Below are 20116 nucleotides of genomic sequence, written 5' to 3'. Positions count from 1 at the left end.
TATGGCTTGTCTGGGGAAAGAGTCTTTAAATGCTGTTATAAGGACATAGGCAAAACCTTCTAAGCATTAAGAAAGACTAGGGGGAGCCAGACAACATGGTGGCACACATGCCTGTAATCCCAGTGACTTGTGAGGCTGAAGAAGAAGGACTGCAAATTTGAGACCAGCCTCAGCAACTCAGGAAGACCCTGTCTCAAAACCCACAAATGCATAAAAGGAACTGGGGCTGTAGCTCAGGTAAAGCACCCCTGAATTCAATCCCCAGTACCAATAAATAAAGACTAGGAGTCAGCAAACTTTCTTTTAGGCTTTGTAGGCCTTGCACTGTTATACCTCATAGTCTGTTATGCCCCTATAATGGGAAAATGTCCACAGACAATAATGAATGATGTGATTCTGTTCCAATGTATTAGTCAATTTTCTGCAGCTATGACAAAATACCCAAGGCTGAATATTTTACAAAGAAAAGAGGTTTATTTAGCTCACAGTTTTGGAGGATGAACATCTAAGATCTCCTGACTCCCATCTTCTTGGCCTCTGGTGAGGGCCTCGTGGTAGACAGCATCACAATAGTGAAGTATAGGTAGAAGACATCATGTCATGATATATGAAGCCAGAGATAGTCAGGGGCCAGGATTGCTCTTTTTATTATACATGCTTTCATGAGACCTAACTGGGGTCTCTTCTGAGGATGGTGCCCCCAATGATCTAATTACTTCCTACTAGGCCCCACCTCTTAAAGGTTCTACCACCTCTCAACACCATACTTGGGACCGTGGGACCAACTTCTAGTACATGAACCTTTGGAGGACATTCAAACCATAGCCATACCATGGCATCCAATAAAACTTTACTTATGGACACTGAAATTTTAATTGTTTTTTTTCAACCATTTGAAAATGCAAAAACTGTCAGTGGCTCAGAGACTACACAAAACTAGGCAGTGTACTGTTTTGACTAGCAGACCATAGTTTGCCAAACTGACAGATTTCAAAAGAAATGTCACTGAGGCTTAGAAGGCAAGAGTTTAGAAATCCCATTACCTAGGCTAGGATTATCTAATTGAAGATTTCCTGGGTCCCTGTAGTCTACATTGAGTTTACTAACAGTACCACAGGAAAATGCTTGGATTGAGGTGTTTTGTTTTTTTTTTTAATGGTGGAAAACTGCTAATTTTAACACATTTTTTTTATTACCAGCATATTTTCATGTTGCAACTGGTAGCCATCTTAATTAGGGTAAAGTTCTATTCACCTAATGAGCAGGTTAGTATTCACTGACAGTTTGGTGTGTCCTGGGCATTTCATGGAATGAAAGAATGCAGTCCTTACTTTATTATCAGACATAGCCTTCTGAAATTGGACTGATTTTAAACTCTAACAAGGCAAATTCTTTGGCTAGGCTCTGGATACTTCTGGAAGGGAACTGTCATGGTAAATCCCCAAAAAGAAAAAAGAATCAACACCTGTAATCTGGAGGCTGAGGCAAGAGGTTTGTGAGTTCAAAGCCAGCCTTAGCAACTTAGCAAGGCCCTAAGCAACTCAGAACCTATCTCTAAGTAAAATATAAAAAAATGGGCTGGGGATGTGGCTCAATGGTTAAGCACACCTGGGTTCAATCCCTGGTACCAAAAAATAATAATAATTAAAATAATCATAATTTCTATAATTATACATTTTCTTATATTATAAAATCCTAATCATTGTCTGGAAAGTTGTCTTTTTAAGTTTTTTTTTTTCCCAGAGGAACAATAAGAACTGGTGAATCCCCCCCACCTCCAAAAGAAATGCCAGTGAGAGAGATGCCTCTCCCAACTAGCCACATCAGACACATCAACCTTATCAGTGAAATGACAGATGTTCGTGTCAGACCTCTTCCATAATCCATGTGGGTACAGTGTTTCATCTTTGCAAAGCAGTCTTTGCTCTGGCTGACAGTTGGCCACTAGGATGAAGCTGGTAAAGAGAACAGGCTGGAAAACACTAAGAGTTCTTCCCACTGCTGTTGGCCTGTGCCAAGCCCTGTCTCTGAGCCTGACTTTTGACACTCTTCTCTCCTTTATTCCAAGGAAATCCATTTATCTTTTCAACCCTTATTGCCTGGCCCCACCCCTAAGCCACAAGAAATTCCCTAGATCCTGGCCAGGAGGTGTGATTTTGTCTGCCTTGTCTTATGGCACTTTCCCTTGTTCCTCTTAGGTAGCACTCTGGAGCCTAGGGGAGGCTAATTAGTAACAGCTGCCTTTTAGAACAGAAACCGAGTTCAGTGCCTGGGCCAGCCTAGTCTTTCCTCCACCTGGTCTCTCAACTCCTCCCCTTTTTGTATTTGTTATCACTTGTCTCCCAGGAAACCAGTGGTGAAGCTTCACTTTCCCTATCCACCTGAGTTCACCAAGACTTGGGCCCCTGTAGTAGGACTGCTGGCTTTTCTGATCATGCTGCAGTGTGTCTATGCTGGGTGTTTCCTTTCCTATGGTTTAAGAGAAAGGTAAAGCAGCTGCCAATCAAGCTCCTTCATTAGGGTTATTATCCACTGACAGGTGGAAGATATCAAATGGTCAAGAAACTGAGACGTGCCCTGAGGCCTTCCAGTGTCTGTTAGCCTGGTTATTGTCCCTGGAGCACAGAGGGCACAGAACCATGGTCTAAGAGAACCATATTCAGTGAGTCAGGACATGGAGCCCTGTGGTTAGACTGCCAGATGCCCTCTGGCACTATCATACATAGGCAAAGGATCACTGCCCCCAAATCTGTGTGTGTGTGTGTGTGTGTGTGTGTGTGTGTGTGTGTAAATGTGCTCACAGTTATGGGGACTGGAATTAGATAGTATATGTGCTGCTTTTTCCTCACCTCCCACCGCTCCCTCCCTTGGTCATAATTTGCTCTTGGTATGGGCCTAAGCAGAAACAACATGCCTGGGATGCACTGTGAGAGCCAGGCCTGGTGGTGCACACCAGTAATCCCAGCAGCTCAGGAAGATGAGGCAGAGGGATTGCGAGTTCAAAGCCAGCCTCAGCAACTTATCGAGGCCCTAAGCAACTTAGTGAGACCCTATCTCTAAATAAATATTTAAAAGGGCTAGGGATGTGGCTCAGAGGTTAAGTGGCCCTGGTTCAATCCCCAGTATCAAAACAACAAACAAACATAACACTGTGAGGAAACTGGGAATCTGCTTTCAAGATAGGAGCACTAGGGGGCCATACACGTACACTCTGTGAGATAAAGGTTGGCTCCTTGAATACCACAGAATACCCTGAAATGTTTCCTTAATCTCCTCCTAAGAGAGGTTAAAAACTCATTGGCGGGGCTGGGGTACAGCATAGCAGTAGTGTTTTTTTAGCATGTATGTGGCTCTGGGTTCAAACTTTAGTATTGCAAAACATTGGAAAAAAAAAAACAACTCATCTGGGAAATTCTGACAACAGCAGGTGGATTAGAAATGGACCGTTTTTCTCTGACTGGCCACCTTGGTGATGAGCCAAGCCTTCGGGGTGGTGGTGGGGACTTGTCCCACTGGAGGTAATTTGTGTCTGCTATAGCCGAGTCCGGTGCTGAAACTTCTTCCAACCACCCTCCAGGGCAGTTCTGGGGCACAACCTTCCCACCTTTCAACTTAAATCTTCTTTGTGCCTGTGTTGGAGAGAATGGCTGAGGTTAATACCCTCAATGCCTGACTCGTATTTTATTCTTGGATCCCAGGACAGCAAAAACAATCCAGATAAAAAAAACAAACATTCAAGCCTCCATACTGCTGTTGCTCCTGTGTCTCTGTGTCCACTCCAAGCAGACTGCTGCCCCTTCTCAGACAAATGGAATGGAAAAGTATCCTTCATCTAATTTGAAATTTAAACAGAACTTCTTTCATGGTGTGTGTGTGTGTGTGTGTGTGTGTGTGTGTGTGTGTGTGTGTGTGTGTATGTATGTGTAAGCATGTGTATGTTAATTCCAATGAAGCATTCTGAGGAAAAGGATACCATGATCCTATTTCTAGAGCCTGAAACAGGGAGGGAAACTAAACCAGGCTCCTGAAGCCATTACAGTTGGATATAAACCCTTACAGTTCTATATCCTCAGTGTTGGGCATGAGGACCTGAGGCTCAGAGGGGTATGCTATCAGTGTGGTGTTCACTACTACTGCTCCTCCTTTTACTGGCTTGTGTGCCCTCTTTTCCTTCTGAAGGGCAGAATCAGGAAGGAAAGATTTAGATAGACTTGTGACCAGCAGCTCCTGAATAAGATGAGTTCCAGGGAGCAATTGTAATGACACAGAGATTTGCAGTCAGCCCCACTTAAGGCACATCTCACAAGTCATGGCCTTGGTGGCATTTCTGGCAGTAGTGGATAAGAGCTAGAAGGAAGAAATTTGTGTGTTCTCTTTTGGTGGTCACACAACCTCTCTGAGACTTGGGTCCCCCAAAAACCATTATCCACAACTGTTAATTGCCTCTCTAGGAAGCATTAAGGACCAGAGCCAGGCTCAGTGAGAGAGAAAAATACAAGAACATAGTAACATCATCTGTTTACATTTGTTTAACACTTTGAATTTTCCAAAGCTTGTTAACATTCATTTTCTTATCTAACCCCACAACAGCCCTGTGAGGCAGGTCAAGTAGCAAGTGATTTGTCCACACCCACACCAGTGTTAGGGGCTGAGTTGACCCATATAGCAGCTTTCCCAGCTCTCAGGCCAATATACCTTTTGTTTCAAAACACACAGTTCTTTATGCCAGCCAAACACAGGAGCATCAGGGGCACTGAGCCAGAAGCCTCCCTGCTCCCTAAGCTTATAGAGGGGCACCAGAAAAGCAGCAGCTGGGGCATCCAGACCAGGGGGTCCCATGAAGACCAAGCAGGGAAAACAGAAGGGCAGGAGTACTAGAGGTTCAAGGTCTTCAGTCAGCACTATCAACACCTCTCAGTTGAGCATACACTGTGCTCCCAACATATCTTGACCTTTGTCAGGAGCTTGGGCCTGCCTAGTTTACTGAGCAGACTCTCAGTGCTTGCTCCAGACAGAAGCTTCAAGGTACAGCTAGAAGGCTGCGTCTGCCTGACTCCCTCCTCTCCCACAGTGCCTTCCCATTCTGTTACATTTTGCAGCCCAAGAAGAGGGGGAAGGTGAGGGCTGGCTGACTCAGCCTGCAAGTGCTTAGAGATCTGGAGCTCAAAGGCCCCAGCACCATTCAGCTAATGATTATTATTAACTCTGAACAGGCCTTGGCACAGCAGCCAGCTGGCTCTGGGAGGATGCCTGGATCTCCCACAGTGAGGTCTAGAAAACAAGACCCACAGCAGCCATGCATGGGGGTGGCAGGGTGGGACAATGAGAAAGGACAGACAAGCCAGTGTCAAGGAGTAGCAAAGGGTGATCTGCCTTGTGAAGGGGTGGGGAGAAGGCACAGGCTGGCAAGTGATAGCAGCCTGTCTTGGATAGAGCTGAAAGCCAAGGAGGTGAGGCTGGAAGACTGCCTTAGACGCAGAGCTCCTGCCATTCAGTACCACCCCCAGTCCCTATGGGGCTCAAGGGAAGGGGTGGTTATAGGAATGATGGGGGCTTAGGAGGGGTAGGCAAACCCAGAACGGTAATCCCATTACCATTTGCACTTGGATACAAAACCATCTATATTTCTAATGTCCTCAAGGTTGAGTCTGAATATAATCAAACTTGGAACACTATCAAACATGGAATCAGGACTTAGTGAACTCAATATGGAAATTTGTGCAAATGACAATTTTTAAAATTTTAATCTGAGCACCCTGGCTTTTCTTTAAAAAAGCAAAATAGGCTGACTACTAGCAGCTTTCCCTAGTCAAGGAACAAGGGCAAAAGGGCAGCCATTTACTTCTCCCCTGAGGCCTCTGCCTGCTGCTGAGGAGCACAGCTAGTGCCCCAGACAAGAACAGATGGGGGGAGGGGGGCAGAACAGAGGGTGCAGGGAGGAGGGAGCACACAGCCAGGAGGCACAGGCAGCCAGCAGCCACTGAGATCCCAGCTGGAGGACGAGGGCCTTGGCACTGAGTTCTCATGGTTGGTCCAGCTGCTGCCCCAGGATGTGAGGGCAGGTGGTGATAAAGGGAGAAATGGGAAGATGGGAGAGAAGTCCCTTCCCCACCCCATCTAGCCTGCCAGAAAGACTCTCCTGGTGATCTCCCTATACTGTAGTCAGACCTGCTAAGCAAGAGGAGACGACCTGTGTCCTCATTCTCTCTGCCCTGCCCCTGCCCTCCAGGCCCACTGGTCAGAGAGACAACAGCTGGGTCCCTTCCTTCTGCAGAATATATATGATTCCCCTTCCTCCCAGGGCTGGGAATAGACATCAGATGGCACAGCCCCCGCAAACTCCCGGCTGTCAGCACGCCTGCCCGTCCGCCCACCAGCCCCCGCACCACCTGGGTGGAGGCAACACCTCAAGCAGGATTGGGCTTTCCGGCTTTGCCTGCTTGCTCTCAGAGCAAGCTGGTAAACCTTACCTGGCCCTCTCATAGACAGGGTGAGGCCCTCAGCACTGGTCGTGGCAAAGAAAAAAAGAATAATTCCTGGATCAAAATGACCCTAGCTGAGAATCTCATTTCATGCAGCAGGAGTACTAGAGGTTCAAGGTCCTCAGTAACATTTCTTCCAACTTCATACCATGTTGGATAGTTTGAGAGCAGAAAGAGGGCAAACAGACAGGTACAATCTTCCTCTGTACAGCATGGGCCTCCCTCAGATGCTCAGTGTCTAGAGAGCTCCTGGGAGATGCCAACTCACCCAGGAGAAGTATAGTGAGGACCACTGAGAGAAGACTTCTGCCCTTGCAGTCCCCTTTCCTTTGCTATTTAATCATACCAGCTTCTTGTTTCTGAGGCACCTGGAGAGGAGGCTGGGGCATCCAAGTTACTGACATCAAGGACCAGGCCTCTCTCTGGTCCTGGAAACTGAAGCTCCAGCCTCTATAATCCAGGCCAACCAGAGTTTCCAGTGGGCTGTATCTCCCTGCATAAAAAGCTGCACAGCAGCTTTCCTGGCTCAGCTGTATTCAGTTCTTGCGGTAATCTAGGGAGGTCCCATCTCCAAGTGAGCCAGACCCACAGCTAACCAGTCTGGCATCAATCTTACCACCAAGGGCAACCTGGGGAATGACTTTTAGGAGGGGTCTCTACAGGAAAGAGAATCCAGACTGGTTGGCACCAAACTCAGCCCCTTTTGGGGCCAAAGAGCTGGCAGAAGACTGACAAGGGGAGAAGGGAAACAAGGAAGACTTCAGTTTCCTCAGACCACATTTCCTTGTCCCTTATTTTGTTCTAAAAGCTATGTGCTAAGGCAAAATCCCGAGTCCTAGGAATACAAGATGCTCAGGACTACTTTGCCCTGAGAGTAGACGTCAGGGAAAGGAGCACACCCAGGTTTTGAAGCCTAGATCCAGAGGTGGGCTGAAGGAAGTTCTCAGCCGAGCTAAGGAGCCCAACCAGGAGTGAAAGGCATGGTTAAGTCAATGCACTTCTGCTCCTTCAAAAACTTTAAAGTGACTTTAGTGCCTTCGCCATCTTGGAGTCCTCACTTGGGCCCCTTATCACCACAGTGCCTAGCCTTTGTTCCCTGATCCAGGGGACAAACTGGCATAGACTTCTGAAGACTATGAGGGCTGACCTGTCCCTCCAGGGGAGTAAAGGGAGAATGAATGTAAGAATTATATCCTGAGTCTGCTAAGTGGGCCACATAGTCCCAAACTGGGAGGGGGGTTCAGTGACATCAACCTGACAGACACTGAATATTAAGAGATGAAAGGAACTTAGAGATTGTTCAGATACATTCACATCACAGATGAGGTCCTGAGATATAGAACTTACCTAAGGGTGTACAACAGAGTCTAAGAGAACCATAATCAAGACCCATGGCTTTCATAAAAGGGACTTAAATATCCATGGCTACCCTTCATAACTTATAGGAACCCAACTCTTTATCAGGCACACAATCAAAAAATCACCACAATCACCACTACCACCACCACCACCACCTAATACTTCTGTTTCCCATCAAGAGTGGAGGCTTCAGGCTCAAGTTCTCCATCACTTTCTACTTGCATCCAGTATACTTCCCCATTTTGGCCCACTGAGTCATCCCTCAACAACAGCCATTTTTGCAGCACCTGGCCCAGCCATTAAGTGCAAAAACTCAACCACTTCTGAAGTGGATCCTTTGAAGGTCACCAAGGAATGATTGAAATCCAAGGCAAGTATTCCAACCAGATTCCGAGTCCAGAAGCACTCACATATCCATTTTCTTCCTTGGCAAGTAGGAGCTGGAAATCTGGTGCATGATCACCAGGGCTGGGTAGAGGGACAGTGCCAGGCACAGGTACCAAGCTGCATCTCTGATCTGGGCCTGGAACCACACTGAGTACATGCCCAGAATCACTGTAACTGTAGCCATCAGGTAGACCACCAGTCCACATGTCAAATGGTAGAGCTTGAGGCGAGCCACCCTGGAGACCCTGGCTGCCCGGGGACAAAGTAGGCAGAGCCCACATAGTGCCTGGCCGCCAGTAGCCAGTAATGTCAGTGCTCCTAGCCAGCTGTGCCAGGATACCAGATGGGGCAGCTCACTTCGCATCTTGCTGGAGATGATGAAGCCCAGGCCTAGGGCAGCGCAGAGAATGGCTAGGGTCTGCCCTGCCCAGTGGAGCCAGATCCAGGCCTTTCGGGAGCAGAAGAGGAACACAGAATGCTCAGGTGAGAAGAGGAGGATGGCCTCAGCCATGAAGAGGCAGAACTGTGAACACAGGAGAGGGCCAGTGAGCCTCAGGTCTGGCTTGGAGGCCTGAGAAAAAGGAGGTTCTCTCATGTGTCCATGCAAAGAGGACAAAGGATAGAGGCTAAGAACTTCACCAAGACCTTCTGCTTCATAAAGTCAGCCTTGGAATAACTAAGAATTAGCACTTCAGTGCATGTGTTATCATTCAGGCTAATATCCCCCTCCCATTTCTTGGCCAGTGGAACAGTTCAAGATGTTAAACTTCCTCCTGACCTTTGGGGGTAAGGGAGGCCAATAACTGGATATTGCCAATTCAATTTCCTCCTTTCAGGCCCCATTGGAGAAATATGTTCCATATCCACCCATCCTTCTCAACCACCTCACACTTTATCTATGGTCCAGCCCTCCACATTTCCCAATCCCACAGGCTGCAGGGAAAAAATGAGGCCCTAGCTTCTCCACCTCTCTCCTTCTTCTCCTCTCGGTATCTTAGAAAAGGCTGAGCCTTCTAAAACCTGGATGTTTCTTCAGAGGTGAAAATAAGCTTATCTAAACAAATTAGTTGCAGATAGAATCGCCCAAACTCACCGCCAAGGCCATGAATACAGGGTGCCAGGAGAAAAGACCTAAGAATCAAAGAGAACAGGCTGATGGTTGGATTCCATTGTTCCTGCCCATGTGGCTAAGTGGACCCCAAAGAATCTGGTCTCAGTGCAAAGGTCAGCATACCATCCCCAAGCCTAATCAGGAATGAGGAACTCAGGGCAAAGTGAAGAGGCCAAGAGGGCCACCCTGAAAACACACAACTTGGCCTGAGTTCCTTATTCGGCACCTCTCAGTTGTCAGTCCAGTCCTCAGCCTCCCTCCTTAACTGCATGTTTCATCAGGATGCATCTGTTCAATCCTCGGCCTTTTCCCCCTACAGCATCCAAAGTCCCACGTTTCCAGGATTCCCCGGGCCCCGCCCACCAGGCTCTTAAAACCCCTCAGCGGCTCGCCCTTCCACTGCTTATGGGGTCCCCCGCTCCACGTTTCTCAACGCACTCCAGCGCTGCCCCTCCAGTACCTCGGCTCCGCCCCCTTCCGTGGCCCCGCCCCGCACACTCACTGGTTCCTGGCCGGGACAGCGCAGTCAGGAAGATGGTGAAGCCCAAAGCTACCAGGTGGGCCAAGATCCCACTGCCTCTCCGTAGCCAGCGGGTCAGTCTCGGCTCCCTCGCTGGAGCGGGAACCAGACCTACCTCCAGGGGCTGCATGGCCGTACCGGGCCGGCCCGCACAGTCCAGCTGCCAGAGCCGTCTTCCGGGTTTGCAATCGCGGAGGCGGTTGCGGCGGCTGCAGGAGAGGCTCCTCCCGGGGTACGCAGCCGGCAGTGCGGCAGATACGCCCACAGCGCCCTCTGGGGGCTGGGGGAGAAGCGCGTCTGCCCAGAGGGTCTGCTCCCCTGAGACCCCCTCACAGGACAGCTTGCAGCCCAGCTTCTTTGTAGCTGTGTCTACAAGGGCCTGTATACTCAAGCCGTCTATGAAAATTACTTATGTGGCAACTGACTTCAGTGAAACCACTTGGTATGGTGACCCAAGAGTGTGAAAGTGGTGTTGTGAGCAGCTTTCCAGAAGTACTGGATTGCCCTCGCTGTTCACTCTCCTACTATTTTCTCTTCTGGTTTGTTAAGGGAACAAGATTCCCCCCTGCCTAAAAGCAAGGAAGAATAAAAGGAAAGGACAAGGACAAAAAATAGTGCCTGTATGTTGTGAATTTAGGTTTGAAGAGCAAAGGCAGGAGATGCAAGTCTCATCCCCCATCTGCACAGTAGCTGTCCCCAGAGATACTCGGAAGAACTAGGGCACTCCCAGTCCTTGCCACCCCCACAACAGCTGCTCAGCCCTGAGGAGCAAGGTGATCCTCAGCAACCAAGCCTCCCACACCCCAAGTTCTGCAAGTGATCTCCCTTTCCCCCTCCCATCTCCAAAAAAGATATGGTCCAACCAAAGGAGGCGTACCTGGAGAGGCTCTACTAAGTCCTTAGGGGCACACTCACAGGCCAGGAAGAGACAAAAACAAGCTGTCCAGTATAAATCAAGGACATCCTGAGAGCAATTCCTAACTCAGGTCAAGCTTAAGTGGTCGAGAAAATGAGGTTGCTGTCAGACACAGTGGCACACAGCTTTAATCCCATCTACTCAGGAGGCCAAGGCGGGAGGATTGTGACTTTGAGGTCAGTCTCAGCAACTTAGCAGGACCCTATCTCAAAAGTAAAAAATAAAAAAGAGCTGGGATGTAGCTCTGGGGTAGAGCACTTGCCTAGCACACACGAGGCCTTGGGTTCAATCCCCAGTATGAGAGAAAGGAAGGAAGGAAACAAAAGGAAAAGAGGCTGCTGGTAGGAAGTGGGAAAGGGAAGGGGTAGCTGAGAAACTGAGGCACTTATTTGGAGAGGGATGGAGACCTACAGCTGCTGAAAGTCCAGAAAAGCCCCACAACCCAACTCCCACAGACTCAGGGCAGAAACCCAAGATACAGCCAGAGGAGTGGCTCTCTCCACTCTCCAGTTTTCCTTCCCAGTGGGACCAGAGATTCAGGGGAGCCTGCTCACTATCTGAAAAAAAGACTCTCCTGTGATACAAACTCCAGATGTGTGTGTGTGTGTGTGTGTGTGTGTGTGTATAAAAGACACCTATTTCCAGGCAAATACTGGGAGCTGGAGTCTGGTTGCCTATCATCTCAACCTCCTAGGGTGTGGTTGGGGACAGTAAAGATACTCATTTTGCTACATTGTTTTTCTTCCTTTTCTATGTTTCTGTTTTTATATTTTCTTAGCAGCAACAGAACAGGGAGTCAGTCTTGAGGTATTTTAAAGAGTTTTTTTTTTTCTTAAAAAAAAATAATATAAAGTTATAAAAAGCGGCAGCAGCCTGGGGCCCGGATCTGGAAGGGAGGAGGTGCTGGCGGCTCCATTGCAGTGGGCAGGCACTTTCTTGTTAATGGGCTTTTGACTGTAGGAAGACAAGAGGCAAGAGACAGGATCAGGGTGGGGGCCTACCAGTTGTCCTACCCAGTGAACTGGGTAAACCAAAGGGCTAACTCTTGATTTCCTTCTGCTGGCCTGGTAAGTCAAACAGAGCAAGAGCAAGGTGAATGCCAGCTCAAAAGGGGTGGCCTGGAGTTGAGGCTGGAGAGCACACATGCACACACACACAGAGTTAGGACCACAACAGCTGTCAAAAATGTGCTTTCCTGTGGGTGTCAGGGAAGTCAGTATGCATCTGGCTCATGCCTAAATAGGGAGAACATTTCTCTGTCCCACCTCCCATGAGACCCTCCTGGAAGACATCCCATGGACAGACCAACAGGCGATTCCAGAGCTCTTATCAGAAAAGACAAAGAAACCTAGCTGCAGCTTTACTAGAAACCCTGGAGAACCTGCCTATCATTATAGAACCTGGGGGTGGGCACATGTACAAGGTGGGCACTCATGCTTATGTGGACCTTGAGTTATGAACTTGCCCTTCAATGCCACAATGCCTAAAGGAAGAAGCAAAGAACAAGACACCAGCCCTCCCACCTGGCTGCTCAGCATGTTGAGCCACAGCTCGGGGACCCAAACTCCCTTTCCTTCAGGGAACAGAAGTACTACCAGGCTCTGGAATGGGAGTCACAGCCAATTCAGAAAGAAGTAGCCCTTTGGTTACAGCAAAACCTAGGTCAGGGGTGCTCAGCATGTCTTGAGAATAAGGGAGAAGACTATTGATAGGGGAACCATTTGGCAAAAGTGAGGGTTGCTTGCAAAGGGCTAACCTACCTCTGTCTAAAGTAGATGGCTTAGGAACTCTTCCCCTTTCTTCCCTTCCCTGCATAGCCATCTACCTGGCACTTTCTCCATGTCAGGTACCCACTGTGTTCCCCACCTCAGCCTTTCTGACCCCTCTCTGCCACACTCTCCAGGAAGGTGAGCTGGTACCTTCAGTGTAGAGCACTTCTCCTCAAAGGCCAGGGCCGGGCCCGGCTTCTTGCGGCGCATAGAGCAGGTCCCTTCAGAAGGGGCACCAGCCTGACAGTGCTTGGCCTTCACTGGCCGGCAGTAAGTGGCCAGGTTTTTCCGCTTCTTGGCTACCTCTTCCTCAGAGAGGCAGTTGGTTGGCAGGGCCTTGGCTGGGTGTCCAGCTGCTCCCCGGTTCTCCAGCTGAGAAGCCTTGACTGGTGTGGGGAGTGGATGAGGGGAACCCCGACAGTCCAGGGGTCCTGCACGCTTCATTCTTGGCCCCACAGTCCCATTAAGTCCCATGCCCAGGGTTGTTTTAGTCTTGGCTGAGAGGCCCCGGCAGCCAGAGGGTTTGCCTTTTCCAGTGGGCTCCAGGATACATGTCCGTTTGAAAGTGGTGGGACCAGGGGACAACTTCCGCTTTCGCGAAGGGGCCTCTACCTCTGCCCCATCCTTGCCTTTGGATGACTTGCTGGCCTTGGAAGGCGGCAGCTTGCTGAAGGACGGGGATGGCGTGTTGGCAGGCAGTGGTGAGGTGATGGCCTGGCTGCCGCCCATGCACTCCGCCTGGCTGCAAGCGGCTGCCACACTGGGGGAGCCTGCAGTGTAGCTGGGGACAAGGCTGTCCTTGGTGGGGGGTGTGGAGACTGGGCAGGCGGGTCTGGGGGGTGGGCCTGGAAGTCGGGGGCAGCTGCCCATGGAAGATGGGCTCAGGGGAGCAGATAAGGGGGAGGTGACAAGGTGGGATGGAGGTTCAACCGCCGGTGGGATCTTCCTGCAGTAAAAAGAGAGCCCCACTGTGACTGCCAAGCGAATAAGAGGGCCTCCCCAACACATACCAGTTTCTCTGCCCCGCCTAGAAATGGCCAGCAGAGCCCCAGAGTTGCTGCCATCTGCTGGGAGACACTGGAATTGAGGGTTAGGAAGAAGGCTCAGGGAAATATATACTCAAACTGTATAAAATATGTGAACTAGTGTGCAGACTCATAAACAACTGCATTTTAAGACTCTACTTGAGCATCCCCTATCCCAAGTTACCCAAAAGGTACTGCAAGTGATGGCTAAGGGTCTAGACTCAACCCCAGACCACCCACCCATTCATGCCCTGCTCCAGGCTGCCAAAATCCCCCACCCCTGGCAAAAAGCCAAGGCACACCAAAGAGCATGTGTAAAAGATCTGGGTTTCTGAAGTCTTGTTCACCAAGGCCTGGGAAGGGGCATTCCAGGCCCAAGAAACTCACTTCCACATGTGTGAGCTGAGGTGCCGTTCCAGCATGGAGCTGAGTGCTGAGCAGAACCGGTCCAGCCGGCGGCTAAACACATAGCATCCTGGGCTCACCAGCCGGCTCCCAAAGGTACAGAACTAGAGGTAGAAAAAGGTCGTGGTTAGTGGGGCCTGAGAAACATGGAGGGCATCTGCACAAAAGATCTGACCTCTCCCCATACTGTGGGCCAGAAAGACTGGCCACCCCCACCCCAGGCCCTGCCCCAGGTCCTTACCGCCTGTGGCCGCGGGGGCCGGGTTGCATAATGGCAGTCAGGGGAGAGGTGGAGGTCCTCAGATGTCCCCTCCTCCTCACTCTCCTCGCTGGAGGCCTGGGCCCCACCCCGGGGCAGGGGGAAGGGGAACAGGCCTGGGTCCCCATCACCACCACAGGGGCCTTCATCATCCAACTCACTTTCAGAGGAGGCCCGGGACCTGGAAGGGCCAAAGGGGATGTGAGGGCAATGTGACCGGTGTGGGGTCAGGGTGGGGGAGTCCCTGAACCCGCCAAGCTCAAAAAGCTAGGGCAGACACCCTGCTGGGCAACCAGAGGAAGGAGGATAGGACAGGAGGGCATGACAGAGCTCACAGAGTAAGAGACAAGAGCCCAGGGCCACAGCTCCCAAGGGATTCTCTTCCCAGCCCCTTCAGTTCCCAGGCCCTGCCTCCTCAGGGGAAAAATCTGCTCCCGATTCACTTCCTTCAGAAAATCTTCGGAGCTTAACTGCACCCAGCTCTGGTCAGCCCAGTCAACTCTCTCAACCCCCTTCTTGCATCACATATTCCTGTGAGCCTGTCTGGGAGCTGAGCCTGTATTTCGTGTCTGCCCCTCATGTTACAGGCAAAGAGGCGTGTGTGTCTCCTTCGGCAAGGCAGGCTCTCCCCGGGATCCAGCGCAGCCTCTGCACACGAAGGGGCCAGTGAATGAATACATGGTAGGACTGCCTCACCCAGGACCCTAACCCTTTCAGCTCCCTAGTGAAAGTCTTGGCCTATTGGAAGTAGCTGGGAAAATGTTCATATCCTTGTGTTGGATCTGGCACACCACAGAGAGGCTAGGGTATTGTGGTAGCCTGGGCAGGAACAGGGAAATCACCTGCTTTCACACCACTGTCAGGGGCCTAGGTATCCCCCCACATTCAGGGTGGAGTGAACACATCTTGCAGGACAGACACTTCCTGCACCTGTCTTCAGGGGTCCCTGGTGCCTTAGGGGCCAAGTATCCCCAAGTGAGATGGGCGTTGGATCCTGGACATACCTGGGCAGTGCACAGTATGGGTAGGTCTGCTTGGTGCGAGCAGAGAAGGTGCTGCTGGCAGCAGCCACAGCTGCCACAGCCTGGACTGAGGACGAAGATTCCTGGGAGGGGCGCTCAAGCACTGGCTCCTTGCGCCCTGGGCTCTTCTCCTTAGGAGACTCTCCTTTGCGGGAGTTGGCCTTCAGCTCTGCCACTAGCACATCAAAGTCCTTGGCTCGGCCCTGGACCTCCCGGCGCTGGTGTACCGAGTGGATCTAGAATACAGCAGGGTGGAGGGTGGGGAAGGGGTTTGAGCTGAGAGGTGAGGGGTAGCTGGGTGCTCTGGCCTGGGCAAGCTGAGGGGGGTGTGAGTGTGTTTGGGATATATTTGTGTGTCTTTGTTTTACTCCCCCATGGAGCCAAAATCCTGTTTTAGGGTGGGAGAACCTGGAAGCTACTCCCTGCCTGCTGCTCCCATCTGCAACACCGGGGTGGCCTCCTCTTCCCTTCCCAGCCTCATCCCTGGATAACATCTAAATTCCTTTCCTAGCCCAGGTCCTGTGTCTGTGTTAGGCTCCCTCTCCATGCAATAGAAATCGGGGTTACCTTGCAGGTCAACAGGCGGGTACAGATCTTTTTGGTCTCTGGATTTATGACCCCACACTGCCTATTGAGGTCGCACTCCTTCCCTGTGGGCAAAGTGGTTCCAGTGAGCATAAAGGCCATTTCTTAGAAACCCATGGGAGAACCTGGCCTTTTCCTCCAGGGGCCTGGGAAGAACTGGCTCTAAGGTGGAAGAGCCTCCAGCCCTCAGGTCTGAGGCTCCCCTTGCAGGAAACTCTTCAGGGTATCCAGATCTCTGCAGGGTGTGTGACCCGTCCCTGTCCCCAGCCCTAGCCCAGGCATTTCAAGCTAACAGCAGGGCAGCACATATCAAGAAGCAAAAGCAGCCACAGGAATCTAGATGTAAGAAAGGAGGTAACAGTCAACTGCCAAAGGGGAGGAGAGTAACTTCACCTGCTTGGACATAGACAAGTGTCCTAGATTAGGAGACCTGGGCTAGAGAAGCTTTCCTTGGATCAAGGAGGTCAAGAGGTAACAGGGCTTCTGTACTCTGTAAGCTGTGTTGGTCAGGCCTGGTCCTTCCTGACTTCCAACCCATCTGGCCCAGGGTCAAAGCAGCCCAAAGGAGCCCCACAGGACCGCAACTACTCACGAGCCATCTTGCGGTGAGTTTTGGGGGGCAGTCTGGCCCCACCAGGCTCCTTCTCTGGGGGGCTGCCTTCGGCCCGGTGACTGGAACCCTCACCAGGGATTATCTCGATGCTCTCTCTGCCAGGAGGTTCTTTAGAAGGGAGAGCCATAGGGGCTTTTCCAGGGGAGTCCTTAGGGAGGCTGCCTGGCTGGCTGAGGAAAGCAGAGGGTGGGGCCACCCTGATTCCATGTCCATCAGGCTTCGGGAGACTGGACATCTTCTCCAGATTCACCACAGGCACGAAAAGGCTACACGTGGAGAGAGGGTATGGGCTGGGGGGTGGGGAGGCTGGGCCTGGACCCTAGCCCAGAGCCATCTCCTTCCTGGCCCTGAAACTTGGGTGGGCTCCAGGAGGTATGTTTAACATGGGAAAAGGGAAGCCCACATTGCCTGGAACACATGGGAGGGAGCTGCAGATGGGGTTAGCTGCCTCCACTGGTGTCAACCCCTCCCCGGGTCAGGGTTGGTCTTGGGGAGTCTCCAACCTCTTCTTACCAGAGGTTGTCCTTCTGGGTCTTCTCAGGAGGCTGATGGCCGCGGCTCCGGGACCCCTGGCCCTTCTCCCTGGAGGAGGTTTTGGTGGAACCTGGGGCCCTACAAGCTGGGCCCTGCCCATTCACTACATGGCATTTCTGAGAGCTGGCAGGGGCTGGAGGTGGGGGTGGGGCCCGGGTATAAAGCTTGCTGAGGGGCCCATGTCTTCTTTCTGTCACCAGGAGGTGGAGAGAGTAATCAAGGTAAGTGGTATAAACTGCCTCCTTCCCCAGCCTCCTAACCTCCCCGTAGACTCGAATCAGAGAATCTGAGTTTCCATAACTTAGACTGTGAATTTGCCTCCTTCCCTTTTTACTTTGAGCCATCAAAACTCAGTATTTTAGACCCAGCTTCCTGAACTTCTTAACTCCACTGGATACCAGCAGTTTGTTTGAACAATAAACCCTACCCCCCACCCCACAATGCTCTGAATCTACCTCCAGGCCCTTCCTATCCCTAGAACTGCCCTCTACTACCCCATATGACCTCCCAACTGACCCTGTGCTAAGAGTTCCCTGTTCCACCTTCCCCTTAGTTCCCCCCTGGGGCTCCTCTCACCGCAGTGCTTCTGGAAAGCTTGAGGCTTCACCACCTGGCTGCAATGGTTACACACAACCAAATAGAAGTCATCATGGGCAGGGCAGTGCCCGAAGATAGACATGTCTGCAATGACAGAAGCCCTTGTCACTGGGGCTGGGGACTCCATTCCCTGTAAGATCAGAGAGCATTCCCACCCCACCAGTTTGAAGGCACTTCACCTCCCAATTGATGCTCCCAGTTCTAGGTTTCATTCTAATCAATCCCAAAGTATATGGGCGCCAATCACCTATAGCTAGTATCTCCAACAACAGGTCACAGGAGCCAGGGAAATTGGCTGACTCAGATCTAGCACTGAGGATCCCAAACTTGCTGCTTCAAGTGAGTGTGGTGGCAGAGGGGAGGGTGGTCCTGTCTACCCTGAGTTCCAGCCCTAATATGTGTTAAGTCCTACCTTCTTTAATGAGGGTCATAGCATCCAATTTCTTCATGTTTTTGCTACTTTCCTCCAGCTCAGCCCCTGGAGGAAAAACACAGCTCAGAAGTCCACCCCCTTTCCAGATCCTCATCTCCTACCCAAGTGGGGCCTGCAGCCCAGCACTGAGAAGCCCATCTCCCTAAAGAGTTCTTGATACTCAAAATCACTAGGAGAACCTTTCGGTAGATCCTGCTCAAGTTCCCATTTTTCCTTCACCTGCTGTCTCTGAAATAAGCTAAGAAGAATCCAGCCACCTGTATCATGGACCCTTTACTCCAAAGGCATGGATCAGGGTTCCACCGCTGACTAGTTGGATGAATATGGGTAAATATCTCTTTTCTGAGGTTCAATTCTCCACTTAAAATGGAAATGATCCTAATTTTTTCCCTGGAGATCTGAGTCCCTCCATGAGATTTCTCACAGGGGTCCTGTTACTCCGTGACATCCAGATACTCTCCCAGGTAACCACCCCCATAAACTCAAGTTTGCTCCACCTGAGTTAGAATAGCATTGTCAATGTTATACCCAGTTTCTAAGGTCCTGCCCTGATAGAACAGTCACAGACCAGGGAAACTGCTGCCTTTGACCCTTTTGGCATCTTCAAAGTCTCCTTGGTTAGTTACCAAGCCCCTCCCCTTCTTAGAGGGGCTTTTCTCAGGGCTGCCCTTGTACCTCAGTTTCTGGGTTAATGACAAAAACATCTTAGCTGCAAAGCATCTTTTTCCCCATCCCCCTCCCTTTCTCCTCCCCCCTCCCTCTTCTACACCCCCTCCCTGTCCCTTGGAAAAAAAAAATCAATTCTGAGTCACCAAACCCATCTGACTCCATTTCCGGTTCTCAATGCACCCAGACCCTGACAATGGCCCCATCTTTGCCCACCCAGCATGGGCCAGTTCCAGGGTGGCCTGTGGTCCCACTTAGATCTGCTTTCTGTTACCTACTAACAGATTTGCCCCTTTCTTAGATGAGAAGAATGTTGGAAATCTTATATAATGTCTACACATAAGGGGTTGTGAGTTAGACATTCAAGAGACAAGGGGCAGCTCCCACTCTTTTTAATCAGTTAAATCCAAGTGTGGGGAATGATGGACCCAACAGGACTGGGAGTCAGATGTCTCAGTAGAGAACAAGTGTCATTAGAGACCGCTCCATGAGGTTTTCTCCTCCACCCCTTCTCACTTGCAAACTTCTTCAGGGGTGTGATGCCTGCTGTCACCTCCAAAGGCCACGAGGCCAGGTGCTCCCTGGGGCCCAGGAGACAAAGATCAGAAGAAGGGGTTGTAGGCCCACTCACCAAAGGCACTCAAGAGCCTACAGAACGTAGGAAAGAGTCAAGAGGTAGGGCAAGAGATCCAGGAAAGGACAGAGGACTGAAGGCATGGATGGATGGACTGAAAGAGGGAGGGTGTGAGGGAGGATAGATAGAAGGATGGATGGAGGAACTATGCGGAGGGGGCGGGGGTCCAGAAGCATCGCAGCCGTCAGGCAAACGCCAAAAAGGAGCAGGAAATGTGGGGCAAAAGGCAAAAGAACAAGAGCTTGGGGAGGGGGGCACAGAAGTGGGGTGCGTGGGAAACACGTGGAGAGGACTGTTGCGGATGGAGACAGCTGGAGCAGGTGCACGAGGGGCGGGAGCTGGAGGCCAGCAGACAAGAAGAAAGATAAAGGCAAGTAAATGTGGAGGCAGGTGGTGGCACCAGCAGAGACAGAGGTGGGCAGGGTGGGTTGAGAGCGGTGAGCCGGCGCTAGGACCCGGAGGCGCGAAGGTAACAGAGCGGGCGGGCACTAGGACCCGGCGGGTCCTTTGTTTGGGGGGCCGGGGAGCCGGACGGCGGCTCCAGTCGGCGGCTCCCCTCTGCTGGCGGGGGCCCGGAGGGGGGGAGGGGAGATGGTGATGGGGTCCCCGGACTCTAAGGTGGCTGTACTCACCATCAGCCGCAGGCAGGTCGGCCCGCTCCACCCACGAGCTCCAACTCTGTCCCGCGAAGTCATCGAGACTCGGCACCCGCCGCTCCAGAGCGGCCATTGCTGCCGCCGCGCGTTCACGCACCGCCATCACCGCCGCGGACGCGCGCCCGCCCCGGCGCCGCCGCCGC

The 20116-nt window shown here is 51.3% G+C and overlaps 2 protein-coding genes and 1 long non-coding RNA gene across 7 annotated transcripts; 1 reads left to right on the top strand and 2 right to left on the bottom strand.

Moving 5' to 3' along the window:
- Positions 1 to 452: 452 nt before the first annotated feature.
- On the bottom strand, positions 453 to 11433 carry Cyb561d1 (cytochrome b561 family member D1). Of its 2 annotated transcripts, XM_078026944.1 has the most exons (4): positions 9842 to 11433; positions 9322 to 9359; positions 8252 to 8751; positions 453 to 3629 (listed from the first exon to the last, which is right to left on the bottom strand). In XM_078026944.1, the coding sequence occupies exons 1-4, from the start codon at positions 9987 to 9989 to the stop codon at positions 3608 to 3610; spliced, it is 708 nt and encodes a 235-aa protein (XP_077883070.1). In that variant the 5' UTR covers positions 9990 to 11433; the 3' UTR covers positions 453 to 3607. The 2 variants fall into 2 exon arrangements, with proteins under 2 accessions (XP_077883070.1, XP_005338143.1); XM_005338086.5 differs by having other exon boundaries at positions 453 to 8751.
- A 144-nt stretch (positions 11434 to 11577) lies between these two features.
- Atxn7l2 (ataxin 7 like 2) lies at positions 11578 to 20116 on the bottom strand. Of its 4 annotated transcripts, none has more exons than XM_078026940.1 (12): positions 19950 to 20116; positions 17997 to 18062; positions 17564 to 17668; positions 16967 to 17177; positions 16433 to 16719; positions 15823 to 15905; positions 15238 to 15491; positions 14819 to 14881; positions 14216 to 14414; positions 13957 to 14078; positions 12695 to 13490; positions 11578 to 11729 (listed from the first exon to the last, which is right to left on the bottom strand). In XM_078026940.1, exons 1-12 carry the CDS (start codon positions 20074 to 20076, stop codon positions 11715 to 11717), a joined length of 2328 nt encoding a protein of 775 aa, XP_077883066.1. In that variant the 5' UTR covers positions 20077 to 20116; the 3' UTR covers positions 11578 to 11714. The 4 variants fall into 4 exon arrangements, with proteins under 4 accessions (XP_077883066.1, XP_077883067.1, XP_005338141.1 ...); XM_078026941.1 differs by having other exon boundaries at positions 16433 to 16623; XM_005338084.4 differs by lacking the exon at positions 14819 to 14881 and having other exon boundaries at positions 19950 to 20115.
- LOC144368228 (uncharacterized) lies at positions 17248 to 18286 on the top strand. The gene is made up of 2 exons (XR_013428005.1): positions 17248 to 17923; positions 18055 to 18286. It is a non-coding gene; the product is annotated as an uncharacterized LOC144368228 (long non-coding RNA).

This window comes from Ictidomys tridecemlineatus, chromosome 11 (assembly GCF_052094955.1).
Source record: "Ictidomys tridecemlineatus isolate mIctTri1 chromosome 11, mIctTri1.hap1, whole genome shotgun sequence".
Lineage (NCBI taxonomy): Eukaryota > Metazoa > Chordata > Mammalia > Rodentia > Sciuridae > Ictidomys > Ictidomys tridecemlineatus.
Note: the sequence above shows the minus strand (reverse complement) of the source record. Positions and strands in the feature narration are given on the sequence as shown.